The 16,118-nt window shown below is 44.2% G+C and overlaps 1 protein-coding gene across 6 annotated transcripts in view; it reads right to left on the minus strand.

The window, feature by feature from the left end:
- Nucleotides 1–269: 269 nt before the first annotated feature.
- The window catches only part of CTTNBP2NL (CTTNBP2 N-terminal like), a 52,387-nt gene continuing 36,538 nt past the window's right edge, over nucleotides 270–16,118 (minus strand). For 5 of the 6 annotated variants that reach the window (XM_029948552.1, XM_029948547.1, XM_029948551.1 and 2 more), the window contains exons 4-6: nucleotides 10,511–10,741; nucleotides 5,980–6,087; nucleotides 2,658–4,392 (exon numbers count right to left, since the gene is read on the minus strand). In XM_029948552.1, coding sequence (XP_029804412.1) covers nucleotides 2,911–4,392; nucleotides 5,980–6,087; nucleotides 10,511–10,741 — 1,821 coding nt within the window. In that variant the 3' untranslated portion in view covers nucleotides 2,658–2,910. Of the gene's footprint in view, nucleotides 4,393–5,979; nucleotides 6,088–10,510; nucleotides 10,742–16,118 lie in introns of all 6 variants that reach the window. The other variant, XM_029948553.1, reaches the window with a different exon arrangement.

Genomic DNA, 16,118 nt, shown 5'->3' on the forward strand with positions numbered 1-16,118 from the left:
CAGATTCCCAAAAAGGTCCAGAACCCCCAGGGTTTGAAACGTACAGACTGGACTATTGCCCAGGCTTCTGCCAGCTCTAAGGTTCTAAAGAAAACCAAGACGCCAGCTCCTTTTGGAGCCTAACCTGGATGGGTCACTGACTACACTTGGGTTTCTGGAAGCCACAGACGAGTGCTTCCTCTACACCACCTGCTCCTTCCCCAACAAAACAGGCCCTGTTGTGCAACATCCTTCGCTTTGTACAAACAAGACTAGATTTCCCCCAGACGGAATGATTTAACTTGTTTTAATGGGCTCTGCTATAAAAATGGATGAAGACTTCTGCATGGTACATTTGGCTTTACACACGACGGTTTAGTCAATGCTCGTGTTATGTGTTGCACATCCATTATAATCTGTTGACTAGTAACACAGCTTTCACAACATGGGTTAATACTGAAATCATGAATCATGGAACTTTTACTTAGCACACACACAATCTACAGCGAACTTAAATACTAATCTAGAATACCTAACTGGATTATTGGATCCATTGCAATATTGTGCTTATTTATCTTAGAAGAGAGGCAACTAGCAAAAATACACATTTCTTTTGCATTTCCCCACCCCCGAATTACACTGTAAAAGAAATACATTATTCAGTGCACTTCCTAAGAAATAAACCTCCTTATAGTATTTCTCTCTCTATATATATATCTATGCCAAAACAAAGGAAGAGTACAAAGCGACTTTTAAGATTACCATTTCAAGCAAGAGAGGTAATAACTCCGGGGTTATAGCCCCCTCTCCTGTTTTGAAAGTTCAGCTATGTTATCATCAACACCTCGTTTGGCTATGCGTGGGAATAAAATTTAATGCATGATTGCAGTGGGCGGTTTCTTCATCACTGGTAGATGCCCTGGGCCACTAGTAGTGTTTTAATTTTTGCTGTGTTGGCCTTAATCAAACTGTAAGCCCTGGAGAAACCAATTGTGATTTATGCATTGATTTCCATCACCTGTCTGTCCCCCATCAATTCACCTTGGATTGGGAGGAAGGAGATTTAAATTATAGCAGGCTAGGGCTGCTGGGTAGACGTTGGCTGGGGAGAATGACATGAGGACACCAAGGCCTGTCCATCCCTCTGGCCACAGTCACAGAGCACCTTGTCTGAGCTGGGTTGCAAAGTCTTGTTTGGAAGACAAGGATCCTCATTATATTCTATGGCCTCTGTCAGCTGAACTAGCCTACAAGTTGAAGAGTGGAGGGGTCTGTCCTCACAAACTCACAATGATCGAAATGACGGAAGTTTCTAGAACGAACATGGTTGCAACTTCGCAGCTTCTGAGCTAAACCCAGCTGCACCAGTGTTTAACCAGCAGTTTAAAATTGTTTTTGAAGCTGTCTTGATATTTAAAAATGACAATGTTTCTACAAAAATCTGGCCTTCCTGAAAACTTGAGCTGGTAACCCCGGGCTAGCCTATCACATGGCAGCAAGCAGCTCCTGGAGCTGAACAGGGAGGCCCTTTCCTTCCACAGGGGTCTGGACTTATGTTTGCTGCAGCTTCCCCTCTCCTAGCTGTCTTACAGCGCTTGGTCGAGACCTGTTTCACTCATGCATATGGCCAGTGGAGTTTTGTGACGCTGGGGGGAGTTTGGCTCTGGCTTTTCGGGATGCTGAAGACCTGACTTCATCTGGAACTGCCCCATGTCCCCGGGGACAAGATTCCTCCTTTGACTGACTGGGTCCCAGCCCCATCTAGTTGCGGTGACAGGTAATCTTAATGTGCATGTCTACTCGTCCTTTATGCTATATTGCAAACTCCAAAGATATAATCACACTAATATTTATGTGTGTAAGTGTGTGTATGTTAAACACGTAAAGGGGTGTGCATCTATACAGATATATTCCATTTAGGGAAAAGTTAATTTGGTTCCACAGATACAGACACCAAGTGCTGGCAGCTCGGAGAAGTGTACACTTGGTAAAACCTGTATAAGTCTGCCTTATAATATTACCAAGAGAGTGAATTTTAAGTTATTGCTTTTTGATTACAGAATAAGGATCTCATTCTGTTGCAAAACTTTTATACAGAATGAGTCGCCATTTCCTATTCAAGTAATAGCGGTCGGAATCAGAAGTTCCTTACACAACAGTAGATGCCTGGAGACATTTTTTTGAAAGGAGATGCAATTTCATTCTAGTCAAGAATTTATGCAGGAAGCTGGGAGTGACCTGATTTCTCAGAAGTGCAAGGAAATCAGTACCCCAGCTGCTTACTGCTTGGGAGGGTTTCGCAAGGGCTCTAAAAGGCTTAGCGTTGTGGGCAGTCCGCACCCACCTTCAGGACTCCTGTCCTACCGACGCAGCCTTGGTTCTGGACACAGAGCTTACGTTAAAAACAGTAAAAAGAGGATCGAAAGCAGGGTTGGTTTCTAACATTCAGGATTCACGGAGGATCTCATTTTCTGCAATTAGATGGTTCATTTTTGTGTTTTCGCTGCAGAATCACATTCATGTGGCAGTCTTATTTCAGGCACTTTTTAAACACGTTCATCTGGAATGAAAATCGGCACGAACCACTTTCTGCATAATTCAAAATGAATGTTGAGTGATTCTAGTCCCAAAATAGCAAATCGTCACCTGGTTCTCAATTAGCTTTCTCCATCATAACAGGACGGCGATTCTGCTGAGCTGGAGATGTCTTTGAGGTGCCCTTCCAGCGTTAGTACGAAGGTGTGAGTCATACAAATCCAAACGACTCGGTTTCTACTTAAAAAATTACAAAAAGGTGAAACACACTAAATGTATTATACAGATGGTTTCAGCTACTATCAAAATAAATAACATGATCTGACTCAACGGTTTGACTCTGAGCTCTTGGACGAAATCCGGTGGAATGTTGGATGGGGAGCCTCCCGCCAGGGACTAACTGCTAGTGGGCAGAAGGATCTCGACGTCCTTGCCGTTAGCCACGACGGCATTGGAGGAGCAGCTGCTGGCCAGGTCTTCTGTGGTGGCCAAGGAGGAGGCCTGGGAAGGGGTTTTGGTCAATGGAGTGGTAGTGGACGGAGAAGGTGTGAGGCCAGGTTTTTTTGGTGGGATGGGTGGAGGGTGTCCTCTCTCAGCTCTGGGGATGGTGGGGGACTTGATCCCTGGAGATAGAGGGCTCAGTGGACTGGACACTTTCCCTGGAGTAGGGGAATGGCTGGTGTCCCCTCTAGAGGTGGTGGTGCTGGCCAGATTCCGGTAGTCTGTGCCAAAGGGAGAGCTGTTGGGGGAGACGGCCTTGATCGGCCCTTGCTGGCTCGTGAACCTGGAGAGCACCTGAGTGACCGTGTTGCGGGCCAGCTGCTTGGCGGCAGAGTTGTCTAGGAGCGTGGGTGACAGGTCCCTGGATGGAGGGCTCTGCAGGCCGCTGGCCTGCTGGTCCTGATCTGCCTGGGACTGGAATTTGTGTCTAGCTGCGTGGAACCGCTGGTTGATCCCTACTTGGTAGGATGACTGGTAGCCGGGGCTGCTGGCCGAGGACCCCAATAGGCGCTTCGTTAGCACTGGGGAGGAGCAAGGAGAGGATGTGAGAGAGGAGGAGGCGGTGCTGCTGGGAGAGAGCGAGCCCCCGCCAGACGGCAGGTGACCAGGTGCCGGGACAGGAGTCTCGAGTCCCACAGCGCACCCGCCGTTCTCCACTGCTCTCTCTTGGCCCAGCCCCACAGATCTCTCTCGTGCAGGCACTTGGGGTTCCACGACGCTGCCCGGAACCGTCTCCTTGGCAGTTTGAATCTCTGGCTCAAAATGGCCATTGGTTTTTGCATAAGAGTAAGTGGGAGTGGTGGGGGCAGGCGGCCCAGCGGTGGGCACCTTGGCCGCGTTGCTCCCGTGGGTTCGTTCCGCCTGGAAACCTTCTGTTTGGCAGAATACAGACACCAGCACGGGCGGCTCCGTCGCCGTGCCCTGCGACACGGTTACGGGTTTCTTGGACTGCTCGGTAGGGCAACCATGCTGGTGGGAAGCCTCCAGATCCTTCACGATCTTCTTCAGACTTTCCATCTCTTCCTTCAGAGTCCTGGTCCGGTTCTCTTCCCGGTTCAGTTTGGCCCTCAGCTGCTCCCTTTCGATGTCGAACTCGGACAGCTGCTTCTCCACCCGGGCCTCGGTCTGCAGGCCCCGTCTGCGCTCGGCCGCCAGCTCCTCCTCCAGCTGGCACACGCGGCCCTTCTCCTTCTCCAGCTTCCGGCTCAGCTCGCCCGCCCGCTGCCCCTCCTCGGCCGCCTTGCTCGTGGCCTTCTTGCACTCGAGCACCAGCACGGATGAGAGCTGCTTGTGGCGGGAGCGCTCCTCCTCCAGCTGACTGGACAGCCTCTTCTGCTCCTTCTCAAACTTCTTCACTTGGGACTTCTCAAACTCCAGCTGGAAAAGAAGGCCGCCACCCATGGGGGTTAGAGTGAGACAACGAAGGGCCGGGCAGCAACTCTCCTACCCTGGGCAGTTCCTGGCTAGCTCCCCGCTGCCACCGATGCGGGGTATTTCTGAGGTCTTACCGCCCCTCCCGTGGAAATGGACACGCTATGGTTTAGTCTTTCTCTGGTGGTCGAGGAGGCACTTTGGTTCCCGTACTGTGATCGGCGGGAATATGTAGCTCTGTGGAGCGCTCAGAAGATTAGAACCCACCGATGCAGAGAACCAGAAGCTGGGGCGCCTGGGTGGCCCAGTCGGTTAAGCGTCCGACTTTGGCTCAGGTCATGATCTCACAGTTTGTGAGCCTGAGCCCCATGGAGCTCTGTGTGAGGGCTCAGAGCCTGGAGCCTGCTTCGGTGGACTCTGTGTCTCCCTCTCTCTCTGCCACCCCGCCACTCCCACCCCAGGTCTCTGTCTCTGAAAAATGAATAAACCTTAAAAAATTAAAACAAAACAAAACCGGAAGCCATACACGCCAGGTTTCATGGATGAAAACAGAATGACTTATTGATTTTAACTCCTTATAGTGAACACACAGTGTTGTTCTGTGTGTCTCAGGTGTACAATACAGTGGTTCAACACTTTTGCACGTTACTCTGGGCACATCATTTTGAAAGCTTCAGTAATCCATCTTTCTGATCTTAAAAAATAAATAGTTGCACTTAAACTCTACTTGTTATGCAAATACAGTCTATTTAATTATCATCCCAACCGTATTTAAGGCAAAGAAACTCAGGGCGCCTGGGTGGCTTAGTCAGTTGAGTGGCCAACTTTGGCTCAGGTCATGATCTCATTGTTCATGGGTTTGAGTCCCGCATCAGGCTCTGAGCTGTGCTTCCGATTCTGTGTGTGTCTCTCTCTCTGTCTCTCTCTCTCTCTCTGCTCCTCCTCCACTCCTGCTGTCACTCTCAACATTAAATAAACATTAAAAAAAATTTTTTTTAAAAAGGCAGAGAAACTCTGAGCAAGAAGGAAAGAGCTCATGGAACCCTATTGGTCGGTGTTTTTCAAACTCTGAGACTCATTGGATGAGGAGACTAATCTCATGAGCCATGATAAAAAAAAAAAAAAAAAGACTGGGTACTGTAACCAGTAAGGATTATATGGGATTTCGTCAGATTTTTATGTCAGGCATGTGTTTATGTATGTATATTTACTAGGCTGTGATAGAAAATGTATTTCTTACTAGGATTCCTAAGTCAAAATGTTTGAGAGTTTGAAGCTAGTGCTCCCAGAGTACGGTTCTATAGAATGACAGTCCCACAGTGAGTGATCTATGTCAAAACAAGATTCTATGAAAATGTAGACTGGCCAAACTCAGAATACCCAACTTGTTCTTAAGACGCACAATGTGCTATTCTGTACTGTGGGGTCCAACAAATTGAATCAGAAACCTATTGAACTTTTTTTTAATACAGCAATTCCCAGATTTGACCACAAAGCCCTTTGTTTTTTGGCAACACTAATTTACCCCCTGCAGAACAATCTTGCGAAATGCTGTTCCAGGCAAATCGTGCCGTGAGCCTTCCGCCTATCTACCTGCTGGGTCAGCCGCTCTCTCTCCTTCTCCAGCATGTAGGTGACATCATCTCCTTCTGCTGTGTCCTGTGCGTGCCTCTGCCTTTCTTCTTCAAGGTCTAGGATCACCTTTAAAGAATTAAAAAAAAAAAATTCCATGTATCAGGGAAACACACTTGTAATACAATTAAATACTAAGCGCCTATCTAAGCACCTAAGATAGTTGCAGAGACAATCAGTGCATCCCAGTCAGGGCCATCAAGGATCACATTATCCAGCGGGGTACAAGGGATGTGAGTTGTGTGCTAGAAAACCGTGCTTTATTTCAGGAGGCACAAAGTGGTATGTAAATAGAAGTGAGCACCTAATTGGCTATAGGGGTTGAGAAAGTTTCCAAGCATGAATAGGTCTAGCAGATCATTTGCCCAGAATAGGCGATGGGTGTAGGTGATGAAGCAAGACAGGACCACGGTAAGCTATAAGCTGAAAGCTGATATCCTTCCCCGGAGCTCAAATCGCCGTGCCTTGCTTAGTCAGTAATACGCATTTTATATATAGTTAGCTAAGAGGAGGAAAGACTCTCTGAGCTCATCCTACATGTAAAAAGGTTCAACACTTGGGATCATATGTAGAGATTTTTCACAAGGCCTTTTAATTAACCTGCCTACCCCATTCCACTTATCCTGGCACCAAAGGATTAAGCCCAATTTGAAGGCGAATACTGTGCAAATTTAAAGGGACATTTCCCTTCAAATCAAAACCACATTGAGATACCACCTCCCACCAGTCAGGGTGGCTAAAATTAACAACTCGGGCAACAACAGATGTTAGCGAGGATGTGGAGAAACAGGAACCCTCTTGCACTGATGGTGGGAATGCAAACTGGTGCAGTCGCTCTGGAAAACAGTGTGGAGGTTCCTCAAAACATTAAAAATAGAACTACCCTATGACCCAGCAATAGCACTGTTAGGAATTTAGCCAAAGGATACAAGAGATTCATAGGGGCACATGCACCCCAACGTTTATAGCAGCACTTTCAACAACAGCCGAATCATGGTAAGAGCCTAAATGTCTATTAGCTGATGAATGGATCAAGAAGATGTGGTTTATATATACAATATCATACTACTAGGCAATGACAAAGAATGAAATCCTGCCAGTTGCAGCAATGTGGATGGAACTGGAGGGTATTATGCTAAATGAAATAAGTAAATCAAAGAAAGACAGATATATGCTCTTACTCATATGTGGATCTTGAGAACTTAACAGAAGACCATGGGGGAAGGGAAGGGAAAAAAAATAGTTTCAAATGGAGAGGGAAGGAGGCAAATCACAAGAGACTCTTATATAGAGAGAACAAACTGAGAGTTGATGGGGGAGAGTGGGAAAATGGGTGATAGGCATCGAGGAGGGCACTTGCTGGGATGAGCACTGGGTGTAATATGTAGGTGATGAATCATGGGAATCTTCTCCCGAAGCCAAGAGCACAGTGAATACACTATGTGTTAGCTAACTTGACAATACATTATATTAAAAAATAATAAAGTAAAAAAATAATGTACAGATAAAAAAATATAAAGGGGCATTTCCCACATAATCCCACCCATAACTGTAGTATTCTGAAAGGCAAGGGATTTTCTAGCAGCTTCCACTCCTCCTGCAGACTTACCCTGGCCCAGACCTCTAGGGCAGAGCACTGCCATCCCCTGACCATTTCTCATCCTATCTCTTCACGAATGATTCTCGTGAACTGAGGGAGAAAAGTTTCTGGCACATGAAACTCCTCTTTAGACACAAAATGTTTTCATTTACTAAAATGAAAACAGCTTAGTATACTTCCATCCTGTTAAAAAAAAAAAAACCTGTAACCTGGGCAACTAGCTGGCTCAGTTACGAGAGCATCTGACTCTTGATCTCAGGGTTGTAAGTTCGAGCCCTATGTTGGGTGTAGAGATTACTGAAAAACAAAACAAAACAAAAGAAAAACAACCTCTAAAATTTTGGATTAGTAGAAAGACAAGCTTTCGGCTAAGGGTGGTAGATCATCTCCTCTCCCTCTGGAAAGCTCTCTAAAATTATAGAAATGGAATGAAAAGATAAACACCCATGAAGACAGAGAGACTGGAGCAGACAAGAAATGTTAAAAGAGGGAAGGAGGCAGGAGTTGCAGTGGCCGCTTTGGCGTAGGGGAGGAAGCCGACTCCCCTTGCTGGGCCCGGAAGACGGGGAGCAGAGGTCAGATGTTGGATAGGAAACAAGAAGACTGCCTCAAAATCTGTATTTTCCAGAAGTTACTTGCCCCTACCACCTGATTTCTGTACAAAGAGTGTTAGGCATCTACTGCCCAGGCATTAGGTAGTTGTTTATCCTCAGAGGAAAGAGAATGTGACAGTCTCAGGATTTGGGAATACCAGATTCGACAGAGAGTGAGGGTAAGGAAAGGGAGCTGTTTGTTTTGGGAAGATGGTGGGGTGGAAAGGGAGGCAGGGTGTAGGATAAATCTGCATCTATAATGAGAGGAAGCAATTTAAGTGTCAAGAATTGATAAGGGCGGGGGGGTCTTGGGTGGCTCAGTGGTTGAACATCCAACTCTTGATTTAGGCTCAGGTCATGATCTCACAGTTGGTGAGTTCGGGCCCAGCATCGGGCTCTGTGCTGACAGCATGGAGCCTGCTTGGGATTCAGTCTCCCTCTCTCTCTGCCCCTCTCCCACTCTCAAAAATAAATAAATAAACATTTAAAAAAATTAATAAGGGGGGGAATAGTATACCATTTAGAAATATGGAATTTACCTACCAAAATAAATGGCCAAAAGGAAAAAAGTGGTTGTCTCTAAATATCGAGAAGGAATGGGGAGAGGCGGACCAGGGAACGCTATGTTCACAATGAGCAGAGTAACCATATAATTTACTGTTCAAACCACAGCACTTCTGAGAGTCAAAGAGGGTATTCTTCATGACTACCGTAAGGTGACAGACATCAACTGGACTGTCTTGGGCAAACAGGGACAATAAGCACCCTAATTATAAGCCCCTAGGTACTATGATTTGTAACAAAGTCAGTGCTTTGTTTATAAGACACTTACAAAAAGATAGGCAGTTGATTTAAAATATGTAACGCTCACTTAAAGGATCTTACACTGCGATATAGTATTAAAGAGTTTTGAATTATTTCAACTTCTTCCTCTCCCTCATCACCTAGAGCCACAAATCATCCCCACACCACACCTTTCACAGGCAAGACGGCCAGCCAGCCATTCCGCACAGTTCAACTGCTTCCTGTAGTAGGGGCCAAAGGCCTGCCTATCAGACAAGGATGTTGGGGAGCCTTTCTTAGAGGATTATGTAAAAGCCCCCCAAATTTAGACAACTAAGCCAAACCCACTGATACATTTTAAGTTGGGCACAAATATTTTAAGTTCACTTTATTCTAGACCAGAGGTTAAACTCTTCTGTGTCTTGGACAACTCTGAGATATGGGGAAAAAATCCACATTCTACAAAAATGCATATACTTTTGGCATTGTGTCTATTTTCTGGGAGATCGTGGAGCATCTGAGGCCCATCTGTGGTTAAGAATCTCTACTCTGGCCTTTCATGTGGACACTGTGAAGAGTAAGAGAAATCCCAGGCAAGACCGATACCTAAGCAATTTGTCAGGTGCCTCTGAAGCAGATGGCTCTTTAATGCAGGCAATCATAAAAGTAAACTAAGTCATCAGTTTGCAGCCGCTGACCCCACTTTTCAGGACAAAAATGCTTCCTACTAGATGTGTTGATGTCTCCCTTGCTGGTATAAATATAAACCAATAGTTTTAGAAAATGTAGATTCTAGCCAAGCATCTTTTACAGGCCAGATTTGAGTGGTAAATGACAGGTCGGGGAATAAAATCATAAGCATTAGAATTCCAATGAGATGAGGCAAAGGAAAGCACAGGTTTGCCTTCCTAACTAGGGGCTGTAAGACCTGGAGCCAGACACACACACACACACACACACACACACACACACACACACACACACTTTCCTAATAGGTTCAAACAGCTTTAAGGTAAACAATCTTAGGAACTGTTTAGAATTTTATGAAAAGTAAAATGCAGTGAAACTCAAAAGTAGGAACACGTGAAAATAATCTGTTGACTTCCATGTTTATATTCAGGTAAATCCTCCCTCTCTTACAGCATTCCCCAAATACCTGCTAGTCGTGTTATTTATCACTTAAGTAAGCAAATAGGGAACGCTCTGTTCACCTACAAGGTTGGCCAAACCCCAGCCTGTTGCCAAAGTCTGGATGATCAAGAGCTGAAAAAACATAGCCAGGGCTCTGGAGTGGCTACCGGGAAGGAATGCCGTCTGAAGTAATGGGTCTGGCATCCTCTCTAAATTGAACATTTTGAATAACTCTTGGTTCCGGGGGTAAACTGAGGGACTCTGACAACGGGAGACCTCCTCGTTGAGTTACCATGGAAACCAGCAGCTGACAACAAAGGACCAGGTATTATTTTATCAAGCCTTCCTAAGAGTTGCTGGGCACAGGGCAGCCCCGTGAACGTACTTTCCGGTGCCTGCTCTCAGCTGCGGCCAGCTGTGACAGCATGTGCTCCTGCATGGCCTTGCACTGTTTGATCACCGCCTTCAGAACAGACAGTGGGTTCGTGCAAACTGGCTGCTTCTCGCCATCATTTTTCTCCTTCAGTGTTTCAAAGTCTCTCTGCAGAGCCATTAAAGGATCGCTGATGTTGTATTTTCCATAGCGCTCTTCAATGAAGGTATCTCTGTGCTGGGCCTGGGAAAGAAGAAAAAAAATCAGGACTTTGCTTTTTACAACTATTCAGGAGGGAGATTTGCTAGTAGTTACACATGAAAGGTGGTGGTGCTTGTACAAATAGAACCTGCTGCCCACAGATCTGACTGGCGCTTGAGCCACCTACAAGTAGCAACGACATCACAGAGGGGGACCCGGTATAATATTAACGAGGACAATTACTGATGTAGAGCTAACTATGTATTAGCCATTGTTGTAAGCATTTGTGATCACATTAGATTATTCAAATTTTATAAGCTTCTAAGGTAGTGTTATCATTTTCAATTTGCAGATGAGAAAACTATTAAACAGTGGCGAAGTAACCTGTTCCAAATTACTCATTTAGCAAGTAGGGTTTAGGGGCGCCTGGGTGGCTCAGTTGGTTAAGCATCCGACGTCAGCTTGGATCATGATCTTGCGGTCTGTGGGTTTGAGCCCCGTGTTGGGCTCTGTGCAGACAGCTCTGAGCCTAGAGTCTCCTAGAATTCTGTGTCTCCTCCTTTCAAATATGAATACATTAAAAAAAAATTTTTTTTTAAAGAGGTAGCATTTAAACCCCGGGAGCCTGGCTTTAACGGCCATGTCCTTAACCACCGCGCTGCTGCTGCTGCCTCTGCTTATGCATGCTTGTACTGCAGGCAGGTACAGCTTGTCCTTTCTGTCTGTTATGGTGTTTGCATTTCTAAAATATGGGAAGCAGGTAATTTGGTGAGTTTACATATTAGGGATGTAACAAGGTGGTTCTAGATAAGAAAAGGACACAAAGTATCTTCACGTTATATCCTATGACTGTGGTCTGAACACTCCGTTACTGGTGGTGAGGAGGGTGGAGGCACTCACAACCAGGTGAGGACAAAATCCCTTCTACCTGCTGCCAAATCCCACCCTTTCCTCTAGTCTCCATTCAGCTGCTGTCACCTTCCTTTCTGTCCCTCTCACGCTTGGAGGGCTTCAGGCCTGAGAGAGAAGGGACGTAGGGAATAGGGCCTGGTGTTGGAGTCTGGCTTTGGGCCTGGGTTGCCACGACAGATCCAAAAAGCTGGAAGGGTGTGGAAAGATATTCCTTGGCTTCCCTGTTCTCTCAGCTCTACTGGGAGGGACCTGACGTATCAGCATCACAGATTACATGCAGGTAACAGAGTGATATTAGCAATTCCTTTACCACACAGACTTGGAAAAGTTTCCTGGGACGTTTTACAACGAACACCAAAAATGAGGTATTAATCCAGCATCCAGGAAACTTTCTCAAAACACCACAGCACAGTGCTATATAATTTAAGCTTTCAAGTCCAATCTAGTCATGAAAACTACTGTCGCTTATCAATTTTTAAAAATTATTTCATCAGACGCAGGTTTTCTTTCTCTTTTCTTCTTTTTTTTTAGGAGCTAGGTTACCATCATCATCCACAAAGAGGAACCCATTTGAAAAAAAAGGGAAATTTACAATTCAATGGCTATGCTTAAAAAACAAAACAAAACAAAACAGAAAGCAAACAGAAACCCCCTCAAGATGATAAAGCAAAATGGGGTTTAATACAGAAGAATGTTTCAGTGCGGAAAAGGTGACGTTTCCTTCGTCAGACCGTCCACGTGCAGGATCCAGAACTCACTCAGCCTTATGCTCTAGGCTGTGCTGGTATCGGCCGGCAAGTGTTCTGAGCAGAGTTCGGAGCCCTGGGGTTTACTTGTGGCCTAACTCCAACCACTGTAAATGATGACACAGTTGGGGTATGTGGATAGTACTGCTATAATGGAAATATAAGAGTCAAATAATCCCTGTTCCTTTAAGGCACCACCCCCTTCCTGACCTTACCACCAGTTTGTGTGTGTGCACATGTGTGCGTGTGCAAGCATGTGAATTAAAGGGGTAAAGATTTGAAAGACTGAGTCCAAGACAGAATCATATTTTTTCAGCTCCCAATTACAAAGCGAATCCTCAGTAAAATTTTGACATAGTCTCTGTACCATTTTAGGATGGAAAAGGACAAGACCAATTTCTTAATTGGCTATTTTTATTTTTGAAATCATGGGGAGAACAAAACAGAAAAGGCTAGTTTTTAGTTATACTTTTAAAAGAAACCGTATCAAACAACAGGGACTCATCCATGTTTTCCTTTCATCAAGAACATCTAGCTCAGGTCATGATCTTGCAGTTCATGAGTTTGAGGCCCGCATCGGGCTCTGTGCTATCTGCACGGGAGTCCACTTCGATTCTCTGTCTCCCTCTCTCTCTGCCCCTTCCCTGCTCACACTCTCTTTCTCTGTCTCTCAAAAAAAAAAAAAATAAATAAATAAAGAACATTAAGAAAACAAAAAAAAGAACAACATCAGTTTATGTTGAGTCTTATACCTCATACTTGAGATTGACAAGCCAGCGATTAATGTCTATGGCAAATCCAGGTTCAGAAAAATGTTTAGACAAAAGAAGCAAGAGGAAAAAAAAAACCTTTGAAAAGTCGAAATTCCACTTTTCTTAATGCATATTGTTTTATGCATGGTTTCCATTTCTGTCTGATTAGTGATGGTAAATAATGATTACTGGTACTGAGATTGCTTTAGTAGGGCAGAAAGGCAAACGTAAACCTGAGTACTTCTGGGGCTTTCTCCTTTTCAGAACGGCACAGAGAAGAAAGTGGGATGCGAGAGCAGGGCTGGGAGTACGAGTCGTGACACTGACAGATTTGCTGAGAAGCTGTCTCTCAGGTTGGAGTATGTAGTTAACTAATCCCTAAAAACATGACTTTAAAAAACCCACGCTGTTATTATCCAGCATAATTAATAAGCATCACTGAGTTATGAGTCCTAGACGAGAGCTTCTCTGGGAAGGTCTCAGACTTCTCTGAGAACAGCTGTTATGCTGTCTGTTTTCTCTTGAAATACTTCCCAGTAATTCCATAATCGCTTGCACAGTAATTACAAGGCATACAAAATTGGTGGCTTTGCACATAAATGAAAAGAATCCGTGGCACAGTCTAAACTAGGCTCCTGTCACAAAACAGTTCTTGGAAGTATAATCTACTATGGGGCCCAGACATGGGAAGAGTGGATTCAAAGTTGGTATTTATTATACCAAACCCTGGATTGGAAAATAGGAGACAAAATACGGCATCTTTCAGCCAGCTGCATGCCTCAGGTAAATGGTGTGGATGATCAGTTTAAGAAAATAAGTCAAAACCAAAAACAGATGTTAAGAATTGAAGAATGAAAACAGCTTTAGTGGAGATGTGTACTGGGTATCTATTTCTGCCTGACAAACCACTCCCAAACTTAGCTGCTCAAATAGTAAACTTTCTTTCTTTTTTTTTTTTTAAATCTCACACAGTTTCTGAGGGTCAGGAATCTGGAAGGGGTTGAGCTGGGTGGTTCTGACTCTGTGTCTCATGAAGGTGCAGTCAAGCTGCTGGCCAGGGCTGCAGGCATCCGAAGGTACAACTAAGGCTGGTACATCCACGCCCCAGCTTAGTCACGTGGCCATTGGCCTAGGCTTTGGTTCCTTGCATGTGCTGGCTTCCCACGGAGCAAGTGACATGACGGAGAAGGAGAGAGAGAGAGAGAGCGAGCGAGCGAGCGAGGGAGAGGCAGGACAGAGACACCAAGATGGACATGCAAGTAGCTTTTATAACTTAATCTCAGAAGTGACATGCCATCACTTCTGATGTATTCCATTGGTCACACAGACTGACCTTGTACACGTGGGAGGGGACAGAGGTGTGAAGGTGTCAGGAGGTGGGGGCAGCAGCGGCTCTCTTGGAGGCTGGCTACCCTAAGAGGAACGACTAGAGATGCTACCTCTATGGTTTACATCTCAAGTCAAAATTTAGAGACCAAGTATCTGCTAAATACTAAAAACTGTCAAGGCTGAGTTTTAATACTTTCATGGTATTTCAGGTATTTTATAAGAATATTTAAATGATCTGGATTTGAGTTTTTGAAGAAGGAATTCAGTTCAGGAAACATCATGGTCTTTAATTTCAGACAACAGGGAAATAATTGCCTGGTTAGACAGATTCACTGATAAAGGGTATTACTACAGCAGACAAAATACACTAGCCATCTGTTACTCATTTTTCCTGTCATAGGCGGGATGAAACATACCACTACTGAAAGCTTAAGATAAAATCATATAATGTCCTTGGAGTCGGCCATGCTCGCTCTCTGAAATTATCGGCTTTGCTATGATAAGCCTCAAAAAGAAATATGACGCAGTCACCTCCTCTTCCCTCCTCAAGATTATGTATACTATTATATATCTATCATACATTATGTTGTATGTAATAACATATATAATTAGTATAATAACATAACACATAAAAATAGTACTATATGTAGTATAATATAGTACACTATAGTAATATATAAATGTGTATGTGGATATTTTTTTTCAATCTTAAAAAAGGAAATCAACCTCTTTATTCTTTGGATGATAATCACCAACATGAAAGATGGTTCTAAATCTAAAAGTGAAGATAAGGCCCTACTTAAACTGGGGGTTCACATTCAAGTATGAGTTTTATTGTTCGTGGGTTCGAGCCCCGCATTGGACTCGGTGCTGACAGTTCAGAGCCTGGATCCTATTTCAGATTCTGTGTCTCCCTCTCTCTCTGCCCCTCCCCCACTCATGCTCTGTTTCTGTCTCAAAAAATAAATAAACTACAAAAAAAAATATCTGAATACTTCCATGCCAGAGACCAGAATGACCAAAGAACATGATTCCAGGATGGTTTTAATTTATGCTACACCAAAAGCATGTTAATTAAAAGCTATCCTTTTCAGGGGCGCCGGGATGACTTCAGTCGGTTAAGCCGACTCTTGATTTTGCACAGGTCAGTCTCATGGTCATGGGATTGAGCCCCGTGTCAGACTCTGCACTCACAGTGTGGAGCCTACTTGGGATTCTCCACCTTTGCCCCCCCTCATTTACTGTCTCTCCCAAAATTAAATATATAGATAAATAAACATTAAAATATATACTTTAAAAAGCTACACTTTTCACATACAAGTTGAATCTACTAATTTTAAAATAATTTATACTCTGGAGTCTCTGATAAACTGTAAATAGCTACATGAATAACTGGAAATAAACCATTCTGGATAAAGATGGTCACAACATTACAAGTGCAGCCTTTGTTCTAGAAGTTCCTTTTACTTGATGAGAGAAAACTGGATTTCAGTGTTTGACAATATTAATAAAAGAGGAGTTAGCCACATTTGAATTAAACTTTAATTTTTGGAAAATGGTACAAAATTTAGCATGAAAATTTTCATGATTAAAAAAAAATTATACTAACATATTATTGAAAACCTGTAATTATTTAAAAAAAATTTAGTTTATTTACTTTTGAGAGAGAGAGAGGGGGTG

The sequence above is a fragment of the Suricata suricatta genome, chromosome 8, assembly GCF_006229205.1.
Source record: "Suricata suricatta isolate VVHF042 chromosome 8, meerkat_22Aug2017_6uvM2_HiC, whole genome shotgun sequence".
Taxonomy (NCBI): Eukaryota; Metazoa; Chordata; class Mammalia; order Carnivora; family Herpestidae; genus Suricata; species Suricata suricatta.